At 50.9% G+C, this 16,459-nt stretch overlaps 1 protein-coding gene across 2 annotated transcripts in view; it reads right to left on the minus strand.

Moving 5' to 3' along the window:
* Window positions 1-16,459, minus strand: part of PFKP (phosphofructokinase, platelet) — a 59,875-nt gene that overhangs the window by 41,179 nt on the left and 2,237 nt on the right. For both annotated transcript variants that reach the window (XM_023632210.2, XM_070254861.1), the window contains exon 2: window positions 5,582-5,655. In XM_023632210.2, the coding sequence (XP_023487978.1) occupies window positions 5,582-5,655 (74 nt within the window). The remainder of the gene's footprint in view (window positions 1-5,581; window positions 5,656-16,459) is intronic.

Consider the following 16,459-nt stretch of genomic DNA (forward strand, 5'->3'; position numbering starts at 1 on the left):
TCATTTAAATAATTAACACTGACCTGCTTAACTCTTTTGGTGTGTTGGCAACCTCGAAAGCTCTAGGTGGACTTAGGAACTAGACTACAAATGGACAAACGTGTTGGAGAAATTACTGAATGATACTTTAAGAAATAAAACCAAACATCTTCTAAATTAGAGCCCAAATAGGTCTAAGACGGTGGTCCCCAATGAGGGTGAGTTTGTCCGCCAGGGGACATCGCCAATGTCTGGGGACATTCTGGACCATCACTGTGTGGGGTAGGGGGTGGTCCTGGCTTCTGGGGGGCAAAGGCAAGGATGCTGTAAACAGCTTACACTGCACAGGAGAGCCCCCCAAACCCAAATCGTCCAGCAGCAAATGTCAGTAGTGTTGCGGTCAAAAAGGAAACCCCGTTGGTCAGGGTGTCAGGTAGCCAGCAGACCGAGGAGCAGGTGGACGTCTGTCTACAGTTCTCAGGTCTACAGAGAGGTGCATTGAACTGAGCACTCGAATTCTGCGCCCGGCCAAGGCCAACGGAGTCAAAGGCACAGATATGGTCCCCACCCAGCAGTCCCACGGCCCCCTTACTGGTTCAGGCACAAAGCTTTTCGAAGCTTTTGCAGGAAGAGCAACTATGATCTCACTGGCCAGATGAGGAGACAGGACCAGAACCTGAATTTATTTCTCCCCACTCACGGCCACGTATGTAGGTCCACAAGCGCTTCCCCAACCCCTTGGCCTGAGATGAGCCAGACTCGAGAAGGTCTTGGGTTTTAAGAAGCAATATGGATGTTACAGCACGTGTAAGCTGGCATGGTCACCCTATCTTGGGGACAGTCACACTAGGGGGGCGAGTAAGGATTACATGCAGCCCCATCCAGGCTTTGTTGCCCAAGTGAGTTAGGAAAAAACTGGCAGATTTTAGAGATTTTGGGGTTTCAGAAGTACAGATACTGGGTTGCTACATTGGTAATGGAGAGATGATGATGCTCCAAACCTACTCGATTCAGTTAGATAACACTGATTGCCAGAGCAAAGTCCCATGGGGCTCAGGCGGGACTGAGAACGGATGTTTCGAGGGAGCCCTGAGAGGAGGCTGACACCGAGGACCCCCTTCTGCAGAATATAAAGAGCGGGCACTGGGGGCCGGCCCCATGAGCGAGTGGTTAAGTTTGCAAGCTCCACTTTGGGAGCCCAGGGTTTTGCTGGTTCGAATCCTGGGCATGGACATGGCATCGCTCATCAGGCCATGCTGAGGCAGCATCCCACATGCCACAACGAGAGGGACCCACAACCAAAAATACACAACTATGTACCGGGGGGCTTTGGGGAGAAAAAGGAAAAATAAAAATCTTTAAAAAAAAAAAAAAAAAAAGAGCAGGCAATGTTCACCAGAATTTCTCTTTTTTTGGGTTGGGGGGAGGGCTGTCATGAGAAGCTTGGTATCATCTCCAGACAGGCGATTTCAGTTCAAATTCATCCATCTCTAGGCTGTTCCCGTTTCCCTCCAGAGCGTAAGAACTTCAAAGTTCCCATCACCCCTAGTGACGAGCCGTAACACTGCGTTCAGCCACATGCCCTGAGACAGCCTCACTCGAAGGTGCCAATCACCCACAGAGCAGTTTCTGGGAAAATCAGAATCGTCCTAACACCATCCCACACAAGCATTCTCCCTGGCGTCCTCCTGATGGAGGGACTGCAGAAACTCCCTGCCTTTCCCTAATGGACAGGGGATCTGCTCAGATCAGGACACCTCTCGGCCCACCAGCAGGAAGCGTCAGGAAGCAGGGCTCACCCCAGCCCAGCTCCCCTCATGCCTCTTCACAGAGGACCTGAAGAATCAGGAGAGAGACCCTCCTCACCCCTGCAGGACGGGGGCCGCGGAGCCCTTCTGTCCTAGTTGACAACATCAAGAAAAACCTGGTTGCCCGAGGTCAAGACTCCTCCAAAGGAAGCCCAAACTTTCTTCGGCCCTGACGCATTCCATCTCAATTCCTTGTTTTCAAAGGTGCTAAATCTGGTAAGGTATAGGTCTGAATACATCTAAATGTCCCCAGAATGCAGACAGACAACTACAGAATACAGTGCCAATAAAAACACTCCGAAATAAAAAACCCACAACAAAACCCTTAAATCAGAGGACTACCTAACGCTGAACAGTTACTATGTCGGTTTCAATACCCAAAGATTCGACGCACACAGCCACCAGCGTCACCCCCACGCTCTCCCCGATGGGTGTCATTCACAGCAGATTAAGATTTGGCCCTCAGGTTAAGGCAGGGTTTCTTGGCCTCAGCAGCATGGACATTTGGGGCGCATCCTTCCTTCTTGTGGGGCTGTCCTGTGCACTGCAGCATGTTGAGCAGCATCCCTGACTCCTCCACCATGAATAATGGGACAGTCAAAAACTGTCTCCAGACTACCATAGGACCCAACTATCCCACTACCGGGTGTCTACCCAAAGGACTTGAAATGAGCAATCCAAAGCAACATATGCACCCCTGTGTTCACTGCAGCATCATTCACAATAGCCAAGACATGGAAACTATCCAAGTGCCCATCGACTGATGATTGGATAAAGAGGATGTGGTATACATATGCGATGGAATACTACTCAGCCATAAAAAAGAAAGATTCATCCCATTTGCAACAACATGGGAAGACCAGGAGGGAATTAATGCTACGCGAAATAAGCCAGACTGAGAAAGACAAACACGAGATGATTTCACTCATATGTGGAAGATAAACAAGTACTGGGACAAAGAAAATAGTTCAGTGGTTACCAGGGGAAGGGAGGCGGGATGGGCACAGGGGGTGAAAGGGAGCATTGATGTGGTGACAGTCAAGAAATAATGTACAAGTGAAATCTCACATTGATGTAAACTATTATGAACTCAAATTTTTACAAAAAATCAGCTAGAATAAAAAAATAAAAAGAATTAAAAAAAACATTGCCTCCAGACATTGGCCCACGTCCTTGAGGATGAGGCCCACCCCATCAAAGCTTGATGGCGGATGTGCGCTCTTCCCAGCCCTGCCAGTGATGAGTAGGACCCGGAGGGGGTGAACTGACCACGAGGGGTCAGTTTCCTTGACTACGAAATAACCGAAATGACTTCCTTCCCTTCCCTTCCCTCCCCGCACCGCAGAGTCCCGTGAAGATAAGTGAGTCGCTGCAGACGGAAGTCCAGCCGCTCCATCTGCAACGTCACCATGGAGGCGACAAGGACCGCAGGGGGCTATCGAAACCAAAAGGTCTCCTGGCGGGGGCTGGCCCCGTGGCCGAGTGGTTAAGTTTGCGCGCTCCGCTGCAGGCGGCCCAGTGTTTCGTTGGTTCGAATCCTGGGCGCGGACATGGCACCGCTCATCAAACCACGCTGAGGCAGCGTCCCACATGCCACAACTAGAAGGACCCACAACGAAGAATATACAACTATGTACCCGGGGGCTTTGGGGAGAAAAAGGAAAAAATAAAATCTTAAAAAAAAAAAAAAGGTCTCCTGGGGGAAAACACTGGAAACCGAAATCTAACAAATTCGTCTTCAGCGAACCTGAAAACATCTTGTTAATTGCTACAGAAAAATCTGACCTGAGGGTGCTCCGACCCCCCAAAGATCTCTGAAACCACACCCACGTATTATTGAACTGCTGTCGGGCCAGGCTGTGGCGTCTGCCCTCCTGTTCTAAGGCAGAATGCAGCCCTCTCCCAAAGACAGAATCGGAAGGCAGAGGAAACTGTGCACGCATGCACGCTCCTCGGCAGCAGGAAAGAGCACGCTTTAGTTATCTGTGTGCAAACTCCGACATGGAAGGAGGGAAGGAGCCAGAGCCGCATGTGGCCCTGCATCCAACATGCTCATTCGACACAGCGGACGGGCCGCAGGCCGTGGGGCGAGGCCCAGGACGGACATCCACAAGGGCTATTTGACCCTAACAAGGTCCACAGAGAAAATGGCAAAACAATATTCTGGAAATGCTCTGATTAGACCCATCGTGTAACACGGCCCAAATCAGATAAATACAAACCCCAAACCCACAGAACCACAGTTTAACAAAGCAAACCTAAGGCACAGGAGAAAACATCTTTGCAGCAACCGATAAGCAAATGGTTATTCGGACCAATGAGCAAAGTCTACGAGCAGCCACTTCACAAAAGGAGAAAAGGACTTGGGAAGAAACAGACCCCGGAACCTGCGCCAGCTCTGGGGAGTCAGAGGAGGACCACACACAGGACTGGGGGGATTTGGTGCCACTTACGTGCTCAGTGTGGGGGTGGAGGTGGCCCAGAACAGGTTCCAGAAATCACTTTGGCAAGATGCATCAAGACCCACGATAATGACCTTCCCTTTGGACTCAGCCAATGCTGTATCTCTGGTCATACTAAAGACACACAGCACTGAACACCTTCTAGGAGTAACACAGGTCTGGCTGTGTTAGGATACTTGGAAAATGGGCAGTGACCTCAATAGTCTGGTGGTTCAGGAATGCGATGATTAAGGAAAGAGTCAAGGACATGAGGAGACATGAATTTGATGGAATATTACACAGACATTGAAAGCGATAGCTGTGGAATGAACGTAATGAATAGAAAATAGCCATAATGTAATGGTAGAAAACATACAAAATATATTCACTACTATGTTAAGAATGTACATATTTCCTTCCACTCCTTCACATATATAATACTGGGAGGAATCAGAATAAAATTCAAATAGTGATTTTGGAGAAATTAAGCCATTTTAAAAAATTCACTTCTTTCCATTTTTTAAGCTTTATTATGTTTTCTAAATTTTAAAACTAAGCAGAAATTATGTTTTCTAATAGTTTTTGAAATAGTAATGTCGTCCAAACTATACTGGTGACTTCCCTCCAAACACTCCTCATTCCAAGTTGCCAGGACCTCCAGGGCAGGAGACAACGGCCATCTCTGCTGTCTGATTTCACACTCTTCATTTTGAAGTTAACGCAGAAACAGATACAGGGAGCCGGTCTGGATTTCACATTAATGATGAAAAGCTCAAAGTGGTCACTTTTTCCCATTTATCTTAATGTTTATTCAAATTCAGCCCCCATTTTAAATGAATACACAACTTCTAAAAGGAATGAGAATTACAAACAAATACAACCGGTTAGAGACCATTAATCAATAAGACCAGTATGTTGATGTCAAAACAGTATTTTTTGCCCTCTTCTCATCTCCTTTCTCCCCTCACTCCCCAATACAACTCTCACAGATGTGCATCTGGACCAGGGAGCTCTACCTGGACATAAACCACCCCCCATGAGGCTCTCGTGGTACCTTGGAGCCTCTCAGCTTGGGTCAGCAGCACCTAAGCAGGGTTGGGGGCCCCAGGCAGGTGTGGGGCCCCAGGCAGGTGTGGGGCCCCGGGCAGGCGTGGGGGCCCCAGGCAGGTGTGGCGGCCCTAAGCAGGTATGAGGGCCCCAGGCAGGTGTGAGCACCCCCGGGGGGTGTGAGAGTCCCAGGCAGGTTTGGGGGCCACAGGCAGGTCTGAGGGTCCTGGGAAGGTGTGGGGGCCCCGGGCAGGTGTGAGGCATGAATTCCCAAGTCAGAGATAGCAAGTGCGACGCAGCACTGACCTCATAGATAAAGTACACCTTGGCCCCCACGTATATCCCCATGCGCACGACAGCACGGACAGCGGCGTTCATGCCTGTGAAAAGAACAGGAACAGTGGTCACTAATCAGATGGGCGATTCTGGAGCTGCCATCTAACTAACCGTGACGGCAACTAAACCTCACGACCTCTCAGGAGGCTCCTCTAGGAGGAATGTGGAGGACCTGTGCCTGCAGGACTGGCGTCAGGGTTGAGAGAAACGACAAGTACAAAGCAAGGAGTCCAGCATTTTGTGGGTTCATCCACAGATGAACATCATTGTAAAGAGACAGGCACACTTCTGTTCTCTTAGTTTAGAATATTGGAACACAAGTGCCCTCAATTCCATAGGAATCTGTAGGCAACACCATCTATGTTGCAAACAACACAGAGGATAGCTAGCCAAAATCAAAGAAGACAATACTGAAGAAGACCATTGATCTCTGATGGAGGAGGAGATGCAAAATAGATTATTTCATCACCAGCTATCAGCATAAAAAAATTTAGTCAGTGGCCTTAAATACAAAACAAGTCCTGCACTTTTTTCTTTCTTTCTTTCTTTTTTTTTTTTTTGCTGAGGAAGATTTGCCCTGAGTTAACATCTGTTGCCAATCTTCCTCCTTTTTTGCTTGAGGAAGATTTGCCCTGAGCTAACATCTGTTGGCAATCTTCCTCCTTTTTTGCTTGAGGAAGATTTGCCCTGAGCTAACATCTGTGCCAATCTTCCTCTATTTTGCATGTGGGTCACCTCCGCAGCATGGCTGACAAGTGGTGTAGGTTCATGCCCGGGAACCAAACCCGAGCCACCAAAGTGGAGCACACCAAACTTAACCAGTAGGCCGGCCCTAAGTCATGCACTGTTATTAAAAGAAAAATTAAATTAAACCAGTATACTATAAATAACACCAAATCAAGATAAATCTAGGACATTTACCACACTTTCCCAGAGGACTTGACTTGAATTCCAAAGCAGCTGTGTGCAATGTACGTGACATAAATCTGTCACGCTCCACTTGGCTTTCCGCAGAGGCCCGTTTTGGAGCAGCCATCTGCGCATGGAAACACTGTCTAGACCTGAGGGAACAGGTCGAGATTTCACGTCTGCAAATTCCTGCATCTCATCTTAGCTGGTGCGCTGAGGCCATCAGGAGAGAAGTGACAAGGAATGAGGACCGTTCCGTTCAGAAAGGACTGGTCCTGGGCCTCAGAACGACAGCACCTGGGCGTCCAGGCTGGCTGCTCCGGGACACTCGACAGTAAAAATCCAACTCCTTCATAAATTTAAATTTCGGAAACAAATGTCCGCACTAAAGATGTAGGAGAAGGTGGAGCACAAAGTGATGCTCCTGGGGAGTGAGGAGACCAGCGGGGGCCCTGTGGCTCCCAGGCACACTCGACAGACCAGGAGACCGGATGGGTATGTATCTCTATGGCAAACCCCCTCAGAAGACCGGTAAAAATGTTTCAAATTTTGTTGAGCCCATTCTGAAATGCTAGAAATAAGACTGTTGCCTCTGGATGGCAACAATTTTGAAAAGTTACAATATTCATGGAGCGGAAAAAGCTTGGGGGAATGTATCTTAGAAATAAATCCATGTTTAATCCATATCTAAAACCTAGGTAACGTGGACATAGGTATCCTTGGCAGTCTCATTACTTTATGTTCAAACCTAGTTTATCACACAAACAATGTTAATGACCAGACAAACTGCGGTCGTCTCTCACGAACCTCAAACTCACTGTTTCAAGATGCATAGGTTATTTTCCCCTCATCATTTCTCCTCCTGTCCCTGTGTTCTCCCTCTTGCTGAGCAGCAGAACTTCCCTCAGTCACTCCAGCAGGATGCTGCTGACACCCTCGATAGCTCCTGCCCGTAGGACGGACATTTCTCCCAACGTTTCCCAAATCCCGCTGCCTCCCTCCAGCAGCGCCCACCCCGCGGGCAGAGCGATTCAACCAGCCGTTTCTCTTTTATTTGTTATTATACAAGTAATTTATAAAAATATTCTTCTTGTTAAAAAAGATTTACAGATTCCGGAAAAGGCGAAATGATAGAGACAATAGAAAGATCAGGGTTGGGGGAGGGGAGGATGAACAGACGGAGCACAGGGGAATCTGAGGGCAGTGAAATACTCTGTACGACCCTATCACGGTGGACCCACGTCATTGTTCATTCGTCCAAACCCAGAGACTGTGCAACACACATTAGCCCATGAGTGCATCCTAATGTCAACTACGGACTCTGGGAGATGACGACGTGCCACTGGAGGTTCATCAGCTGTAACAGACATCCCCTCTGCTGCGGATGCTGACAGCAGGGGAGCCTGTGCGTGTGTGGGGACAGGGGGTGTATATGTGTCTCTGTACCTTCCTCTCAATTTTGCTGTGAACCTAAAACTGCTCTAAAAAGTAAGGTCCTCAAAAAGCAACTATATACAAGGTCAAAGATGCCCCGTACCCTCCTCTCCCCTGCCCCGCGTCTCTGGAGACGGCCACATGAGCCCCCAAGGAACACCTCGTGCGATGCTGCCATGTTGTCATCCTGCCTGTATTGTGTCTGCAGGTTTGCACCTTTTTTTCTGGAGACGTCTTCTGTGTTAGCATCAACTTCTCTCTCTAAAACATGTACAAGCCCGTGTTCCTCCCCTGGAGTCCCCAGGGCCTGTGCACGGAAAACCAAACTCCCCAGGGAGAGATCCCCCACGTCAGGACTCTTTCTGCCTGCTCCTCCCCAGGATGCTCGTCCTTGAACCTCATGCTCCGTCTACACCGCAGGACCGCAGCTCCCCCAGGAGAGTCAGAGCCGCCCCGACGCCCCCGGTCAACTTCCACGGCCGGGCTCCTGCACCTCTCGGGAGACCCCCGGCATTTCTCTCACCCACGCCTCTGATCCTGGGAGGGAGGAGCCGCCCACCCCCTTGTGCTCCCCACTGTGATGCCTCAGCGCACTGTGTGCATCCCTCTGTGCTGGGGTCAGCTAGGCACAGCAGCCTTGACCCTGATCTTAACTGAGTGGATAAACACAGCCCCTCACAGGCCCTTCCAACAGACCCCATAATTCTAGGACTCTCTCCTATGGCCACTGTCATCGAGGACTTAGCCACCAAACACTTAAACTGTCCCAACACTTCGTCACCGCACTGTAACCCTCCTTGTCCCTCCTGTGAAGACCTCATTTCCAAAGGGTCTTTCATAAAGGTTCAATCCAAGAGGATGAACTGGGAGGGTCAGAAAGTGTAGGTGGGTGAGAAATGGCAGCAGGAAGGAAGTGGTGACCCCAGGAGACCCGGCTCTGACCTCTGTCCCCTGGGTCTGAACACCTTCCCACTTGCCCCACAGCCTAAACTGGGGGTGCCCTGCACTCACCCACAGCACTGGTCCCCCCTCAGCCGGCAGCAGCCCCGGGCAGGGGGTGTCATGGACACAGGGCTCCCCAGGTGGAGCAGGGGCCTGAGCACGGGCCTCCCACCAGGCGGCCCCAAGCCTCCAGGGCTGCTGGTCACTTGCCAGCTGGTGTAATTTCCCGACACCAGCGGGCCTTGTCCCCACAGCCCGGAGAGCTCTGACTGAGCCTGAGTGGAGGTACTTGGCTCCCAGCATGAATGAATGATGGGGGCCTTGGTGGCCTGAGCCCCTGGGCTGATGCTTCCAGGACATGTGGGGGTCCTGGGTCCTCCTAGGGAGGCGAGGAAGTCAGCTCTGAGCAGATAAACTGATAGTCAGGGGAACAGAATGAACACACGGCGAAGCTGCAGCATAAACCCTGGTCTGCATTTTATTTTAACTTAAAAGATGTCCTAATGCCTTCTAGCACAATGGCTGCGCGTGAGAATCCCCAAAGGGACCTTCAAGAAAAATGCCTGCCGGGCCCCAATTCCTCCAGGATTGTTTGGGGTGGGGCCTGCTCCTTTGTCAGCTCTCCAGCTGGGACCCAACGGTGGGCCGGCAGGTGGCCGCTGTCCGAGGAAGGGGCCCTGGAGGGTGAAAAGCAAAGAAAGCAGAAGAAGCCAGCATTTACCATGGACACAGGACCAGGATGGAGAGGTGGGACCTCTCCCTAGGCTCTGCCTCTCTCCTGGGCACACAGTGCCCACCTCCTATGCCGTCTGCTTGCAATGCAGGGCAGCTGCGGGCCGTCCAGTGGACGCTCAAACTGCTTATTTCCCTGGGAAAATGTAATCCTGGCACCAAGCAAGAATCTTACTATTTGGAAAGAAACCTCTTCATCCTTTGCAAAAATCTAAGTCCTGGTTCCCAGGGAACCTGCAGTCTTGTTACGGGATCCAAAAATAAACACACTTTGAAAAAACCAGGGAGCCACAAAGTGGGAAACCTGATAATTACTCCCGGTGCAGAAGAAAGAAGCGATTGTTACATTGTTTTCTCCATGTTCCACTTTCTAAAACAGCTTCTTACTAACCTGTCATGCAGGTGAGAGAGTCAGCAAGATCATTTCTTCGTTGAAGTCAGGGAGGGTTGTGGACTTCCCCATTTCAAATGTTCCCTGAGATTCAGTTCGGACAGAACTGAAGCTTCAAGTAATTTCTGAGAATCAAGGAATGTCCTGATTCTGATAAAATAGCCGGGCTTCATTGTTTCATTTCCTGGTGGTCTGAAGAGGATGCTAATCTCCTGATTTAACCATTCTGGCAGCGTCAAGCCTTTTTGCTGCACATTCTCTCAGCTCAGAAACACTCCCTTCCTAGTTTCAATGTTTAAACTCATTGAAACTTTTGAAAAATAGTTCAATGAAAAATAGTTCAAAACTTTTGAAAAATAAAGTCAGGATGCACAGTCCTCTTACTGGTTTCTCCCTGAATCCATGTAGCTTTCATCTTTGAACTAAAGCACAGATGTTAAAATATGTCAGAAAATGAACCAAAAACACACTTGCTCTTGCTACTAAAGTTCTGCATAAAGTGGCCACGTTTAATAACTCAGGTACGGGAGGGAAAACTCTAAGGGGAATTGTGTCACCATGAACCACAGTTATCAAGCCAGCAGATTCTCTGCATCCCGCCTTGTTGCGATCGCCGAGTCTTGTGTTAAAAGTCAGCGGAAAACGAGATAAATCTGTGAGGGGGTTTTCCATTCATTCATTCATACATCCGTCCATCCAGTATGGATGGCCGGGGTGTCTCCTCTTTGCCAGGCACTGGTGGGCACACCACTGAGAAATGAGGGGAAGATCTGGCCCCAGTGGGGCTTGTTCCAGCCGGGAAACGATAACACGATAAACGACTGCATGACACCATCAGTGGAAGGTGATAAGTGCTAAGGAGAAGAATAAGAAGCTGAGCTGGCCGGGGACTGGAGTGTGGGGTGCAGAGAGGCACTCGATTGTCCACCGGGAGCCACAGCAGGCCTCCCAGAGAAGCGCCGTTTAAAGGAAAGAGATGACGGGAGCCAAGCATGTGGACATCTGGAAAAGCGCTCTCCAGCCGCACCAAGGGCCCCGAGGGAGCGTGCCTGCCACGCGCTGCGTCCCAGCGTCCACTGCAGATGCCGAGCCCACCGCCAGCAGTGCCCTGCGTGTCATCCAAACTCCAGCATAAGCACTCGGTAGGGACCCTCTGAACAGGGGCGGCGTCCCACCACCCCTCGCTCCAGACCCCCACTGTCGGCCGCGACAGCCACTGGCCACACTGAGATGTGCTTCATCAGGTACCCGGGGTTTCAAAGGCTCGGTAAGGAAGAGAAGAATGTGAAATGTCTCATTAATACTCTTTATATTGATGATGGACTGAAATACTGGGCTGAACAATATATGCACTTAAAACTAATTTCACCTGTTTCTTTTACTCTTTAACATGGCGACTAGATAGTTAAACGTACATATGGAACAGGGACTGCCCCAGCCAAGCCTCATTTCTACCCCACAGCACACTCTTGAATCTCCTCTTTAACACTTGGCTGGCGTGGATATCTGGATGCGTGGATCAGTGCAAAGTTCCTCAGGAAACGCGAGACTGTTCCATTCTAGGCTAAGGCAGCTAATCTCAAGCTGATGGGTTTCTGCTGGTTTTCCCGTCACTCGCAGGATGAGCACTGCTATAAACATAGCCTTTTCCCCCCTCCCTGCCCCCACCTTGCTCCCACCCGCTGCCTTTCTTCCTGCTGCACAGATGAGCTCCCACCTGAGGCCAAACCTCCGCTTATAAAACCCACCCCACGCCCTGACACACTCAAGCCCCTAGGTCACCACCATGGGGACGTCCTGCCACGTGCCCAGCCCCACCCCTGCAACCCTGCGCCTCACAGACTAAACCTGGGCGCTCCTCTGCTCCCCTCCCCTCTCCACAAAACAGCCCTGGCCCTTATCAGAGGGGCCAGTACCTCCAGGTGGCCTTTCGACTCTGCAGGTGCATCCAAAGGCCTGGCTGCCTGCCCCTCCCAGGCTCGCCCAGCTGCCCTGACCTCTGTCTGCAGCCCACAGGCAGGCTCCCACTTCCTTCCGCCTCCCAGGCTGCTTCCTGCCTCTCACACTCATCCCCCATCAACCGGGTCAGCAGGGGGCCTGACCACAGGCTGCTCTGGGCCCTCCATGAACAGGGGCTCTTTCCCCGGGTCTGGCTTCCTTCTTGGCACCCAGCAGCCTGCAGTGACGCACGTTTCTCGGCCCCCAGACACCAGCAGTGCGACGGTGGCAGCTCCCTGTGAGAAGGGCTCCCTCGGTCACCCAGGGCATGCCATGGCTAATGCGTGAAATGACTATGTGAAAAGGGCAACAAAACCTAGTAATGTTCAACTGGGGCTGAACGAACGAGGAGGCGTGGCTGCTCCAGGCCACCGGCACCATCCTTCTAGCCTCTTTCTAGTCCAAAGAAACCTCTGCCCAGACCACTCACACACGTTTCTATAAGGGGTCCTACGTGAATTAACCCTCCCAAGCAAGGGCTCGTCCAGGTCAGAAAATCATCAGATGACACTGCTGGGATGGTCTGAAGTGCTCAGTTTCAAACCGCCCCGGGGACCCAGGACCCATGCACGGCCTCAGCCGACCAGAGGATCCAGCAGCTCTGGTGCGATGCTCTGGCTTCCACCGGACCTGCAAAACCACCATCTGCACCTCGGGAGGCCCTCAGGTGGCTCACTAGGGATGGAACATCAGGGATGGAGAAGGTCACTGAGCCCTCAGGGGCAGCGGGGGGCGGGGGGGGGGAGGGGGTGGTCCTGGAGCTGCGCCCCTCGTCCTTCTTGGTCATTGAAGAGAAGGGCTGGAGAGGGGAGATGACAAGGGTTGAGGGGTTCCACCTCCATCATTCTGCAAATGAAATCCGAGGCCCGGTCCCAGCGCTAGTAGCAGTGGAACCAGGACGTGGGACCTATAAATAAGTCTCTGGATTCTCTGGACGATGCTCTGCCATCCCTCCGTCCGCTTCGCTGCTTCTGGTCCTGACACGCGCGGTGAGTGTAACTCCCAGCACGGTGGTGGAGACGCGGAAATGAAGGCGGGGGGAGGGGGAGGACTCCGGCCTCCTGGCAGATCGATTGTAACAAATACAGACAGAGCGCCACCCAAAGCTTGCCGAAAAGAGTAACTCGGAAAGTGCCTGGGCTGTTTTCTTAACATATGTCCAAGTGTTCTTTATCCAAAGACACCTTTTTAACATAATTACAAGCACAGCGGAGGTGCAATTTTGTTGTGTCCTGATGGTTGCCTGTAACAAGCTGCTGCCCTATCTTCGGACGTCTAACTGTAATTGCTTCTGACAGCCCGTCAGATCCGTAGAGCATATTTAAATGGCCCTAATTCTCCCTGATAAGAGGCCTCAGTCCTGTATCGAAGCTTCTGGTTTTCTGTAGCCAAGGGGGAAAACACGGTTTTTTTGAAAGATGACGAAATGTCTAGCTTCTAAGGGTCATCTGAAAGTGTCACACAGCGGTATCCACATTTGTGGAAAAGGATGCAATTGCAGACACAGCCCACGGTCCGCATGGAGTTAACACTGTAATCCAAACAGACTGCCTCCCAAACCCAGTAATTTTTGCTAAATTAATGACCACGTCGTAAACGGGAAAAATGCCGTTACAGGACGTATGTGCACAGAGCTCCGGGAGGTAAAGGCCCCAAGCTGCGTGGGGCGAGATGCCCACCGCGCTCAGTCTCCCTTTGCATCTTACCAGCCCCTGATGCCAGCAGGCCCTCAGGCGGGCTCGGAAGGAACCCACCCAAGCGGGGCCTGAACCCCATGCTCAAGAAATAGGTGTTTAATGAAGAACAACCTAGTGCCTGGATGCAGTCGACCAGCACCTCCCACTTCTGACCACGGCTTTGAAGTTTTCATCTCGAGACATAATTGTCCCCAGACACGGCTCTGCAGATAAAAGGAGTGCCTTTGATTAGCGAAGGTTTCACTCATCCAAATGTCTTAGTGCGTGAGGAACACAGCTAGACCTTCCCGTCCCCAGCCACTTTGTGGAAGGAAATGGTCCACAGACATCTGAGTGTCTGTAAGTGCCATGCTCCGTGCTGGGCACTGGAAATGCACTGGTGGGGCTGGCCCTGTGGCCTGCCCGGTGGTTAAGTCCACCCGCTCCACTTCAGTGGCCCAGTGTTCACCAGTTCAGATCCTGGGTGCAGACCTACACACTGCTCATCAAGCCATGCTGTGGCGGCATCCCACAGAGAAGAACTAAAATGACTTGCCACTAGGATATATAACTATGTGCTGGGGCTTTGGGGAGGAAAAAAAAGGAGGAAGATTGGCAACAGATGTCAGCTCAGAGCCAATCTTCCTCACCAAAAAAAAAAAGAGAGAGAGAGAGAACTAAAAAAACTAGAAATGCACTGGGGAATGGGCACGTGTCCCGGCACCCCCACTCTCACTGCAGTCACCGGGCCTGGCCCAGTCACTCAGCAGAACTCAGGAGTCAGTTCATCTTGGAGCTCATTTGCTTGTGGGTAGAATGGTGGGAGGTTAATACATGGGAGCATGGGTGCCCGCCACAGGGCAGATGGTCACTAAATGTTAGCTATTCGTACCACTGACGGAAAAATGTCCACAGACTCCATGAACGTGAGCTTTCTCTAAATACTAGACTGACGGTCACCCTGCCCTAAGCAAAACAGGGCTCAGCTTTCAAGTGCACAGTGCCCTGAGGGCACCCGCATTTCTTGGCACCCTCGGTGCACCAGGCCCTCCCTCTGAAGCCCACAATCAGTGTCTAAGACAGTGAGTCATTTTTGGCGTGTGTCACAGTCTTGCTTGGGAGTGGGCACTGAGTCATGGGAAGTCCGTCCAGCCAGCAACACTGAACTTATTTTAGGTTAAAGCAAAAATCAATTTAAATTTGCAGACATTCCTTTTGACAAGAGAAGAAACCCAAAGAATGAGAAAAATAATTGGCCTCAGAGTCTTCCTTAATGGGCGGGGCTGGGGGAGGCAGGAATATCCACGGGCGATTTTCATTCTGTTTTTCCTTTTTTTCCCAATAATTGTATACCATAAATTCCATTGGAAAACAAAGCGCTCCATCACTTCGGTATCAGGCGCCCATCGCTTAGCCACCACCCCGGAGGGAAGCGAAGTTATCACTGTAAAAGGCATTTTCTGTTCCACTAGCAAAGCTGCTTAAAAACCATCTGTGTAATTCTGAGCAAGCTGTGCTTTGCTGGCTTTGAGCACTGACTAGACCCGAGAGCCTGGCCTGGGGAAGGCCCCTTGAGAGCTTGGCCCACTGGGAAGTATCTGGATTTGAGAGCTCACAGAACGTGGTTTAAATGCTGCCATTGTCTTAATGGCACCTTAACTCAGTTACTCATCTCTTTGTGGGTCTTTCTCCCCTCCTCCAGGAAGAAGACATGGATCTCAGAGCAATGTAATTAGGCCTGGAGATAAGAACTGCAGAAAATGCGCCCCCTGGCTAGCAGCCCGAGTACTGTCATTTCACATCTGATTAGAAAACTACCCTAAAATTAAGGCTTGGGCATGTCCTCCTTGCTCTTTAGCTACGAGCAAAATTCTCCTATCTCGGGAAAAATCAAAGACTGAAATAATTTAGAATCAAGAAAAAACAGTAAAGGGATGGCGTGCCACAGACGACCTCTGTAGGAACAACCTGTTCTGAGGCTCTGTAAATCTGAGCTGCCAAGACCAGAACCTCTGAGCACACCCCGGGGGCGAGCTTTCTCCTCTGAAAGAAAGGCTTCCAGATGTCAGACAGGCCCGACGTGGTATGAAGACAGGAGAGCACGCTTCGCCTGAAATTCACGAATATAGTCACTGTCCTGAGCTCTGTCGGGGAAAATGCCCACCGAACTGGCCATAGCGGCCTCTCCCAGGGACAGCCCGGAGGTGCCCCTAGAGGACATCGGCTGTCACAGGCGATGCCACTGCTGGGGTGAGGACAGCCATCTCCCATGGACCTGCTGCTACACCAACCAGGCAACCTTCTCATGGAATTTTGCTGAATTAATGATTAATCTCATTAATCCTCTTCCACTGATGAGAAGAGGGGTGGATTCCGACCTCATTGTTTATAACTGCTCACAAGCGGCAGAGCCAGGATAAGGAGCAGAAAAAACGCTGATTCTGTCTATGGCACCCTTATCTCTAGAACCTGGACACCAGCTACCAGGTAGCTGAGCAAACTCCGGCACAGGGATTCAAAAGAGGGACCCGTACACAGTGTTTTCAACAGCCATAGCCCCTTCACTGTCAAACAGCCTTGAAACTCTGACTCTGAAGCCTGGCGGTTTAGAGGCCAGTTCCTCTTCCTGTGCCAGCGTCTTCGCCTCTCTCCCTCCACGCCCAGAATAAGATTCACTCCAACCGCCTCCTCAGTGGTGCTCGCCCAGGTCTCCGGACCCGGGTTCTTTAGAAGCCTTCACAGGGATGCCGCTCTCAGGCCCCCGCG

The sequence above is a fragment of the Equus caballus genome, chromosome 29 (genome assembly GCF_041296265.1).
Source record: "Equus caballus isolate H_3958 breed thoroughbred chromosome 29, TB-T2T, whole genome shotgun sequence".
NCBI classification, from domain to species: domain Eukaryota; kingdom Metazoa; phylum Chordata; class Mammalia; order Perissodactyla; family Equidae; genus Equus; species Equus caballus.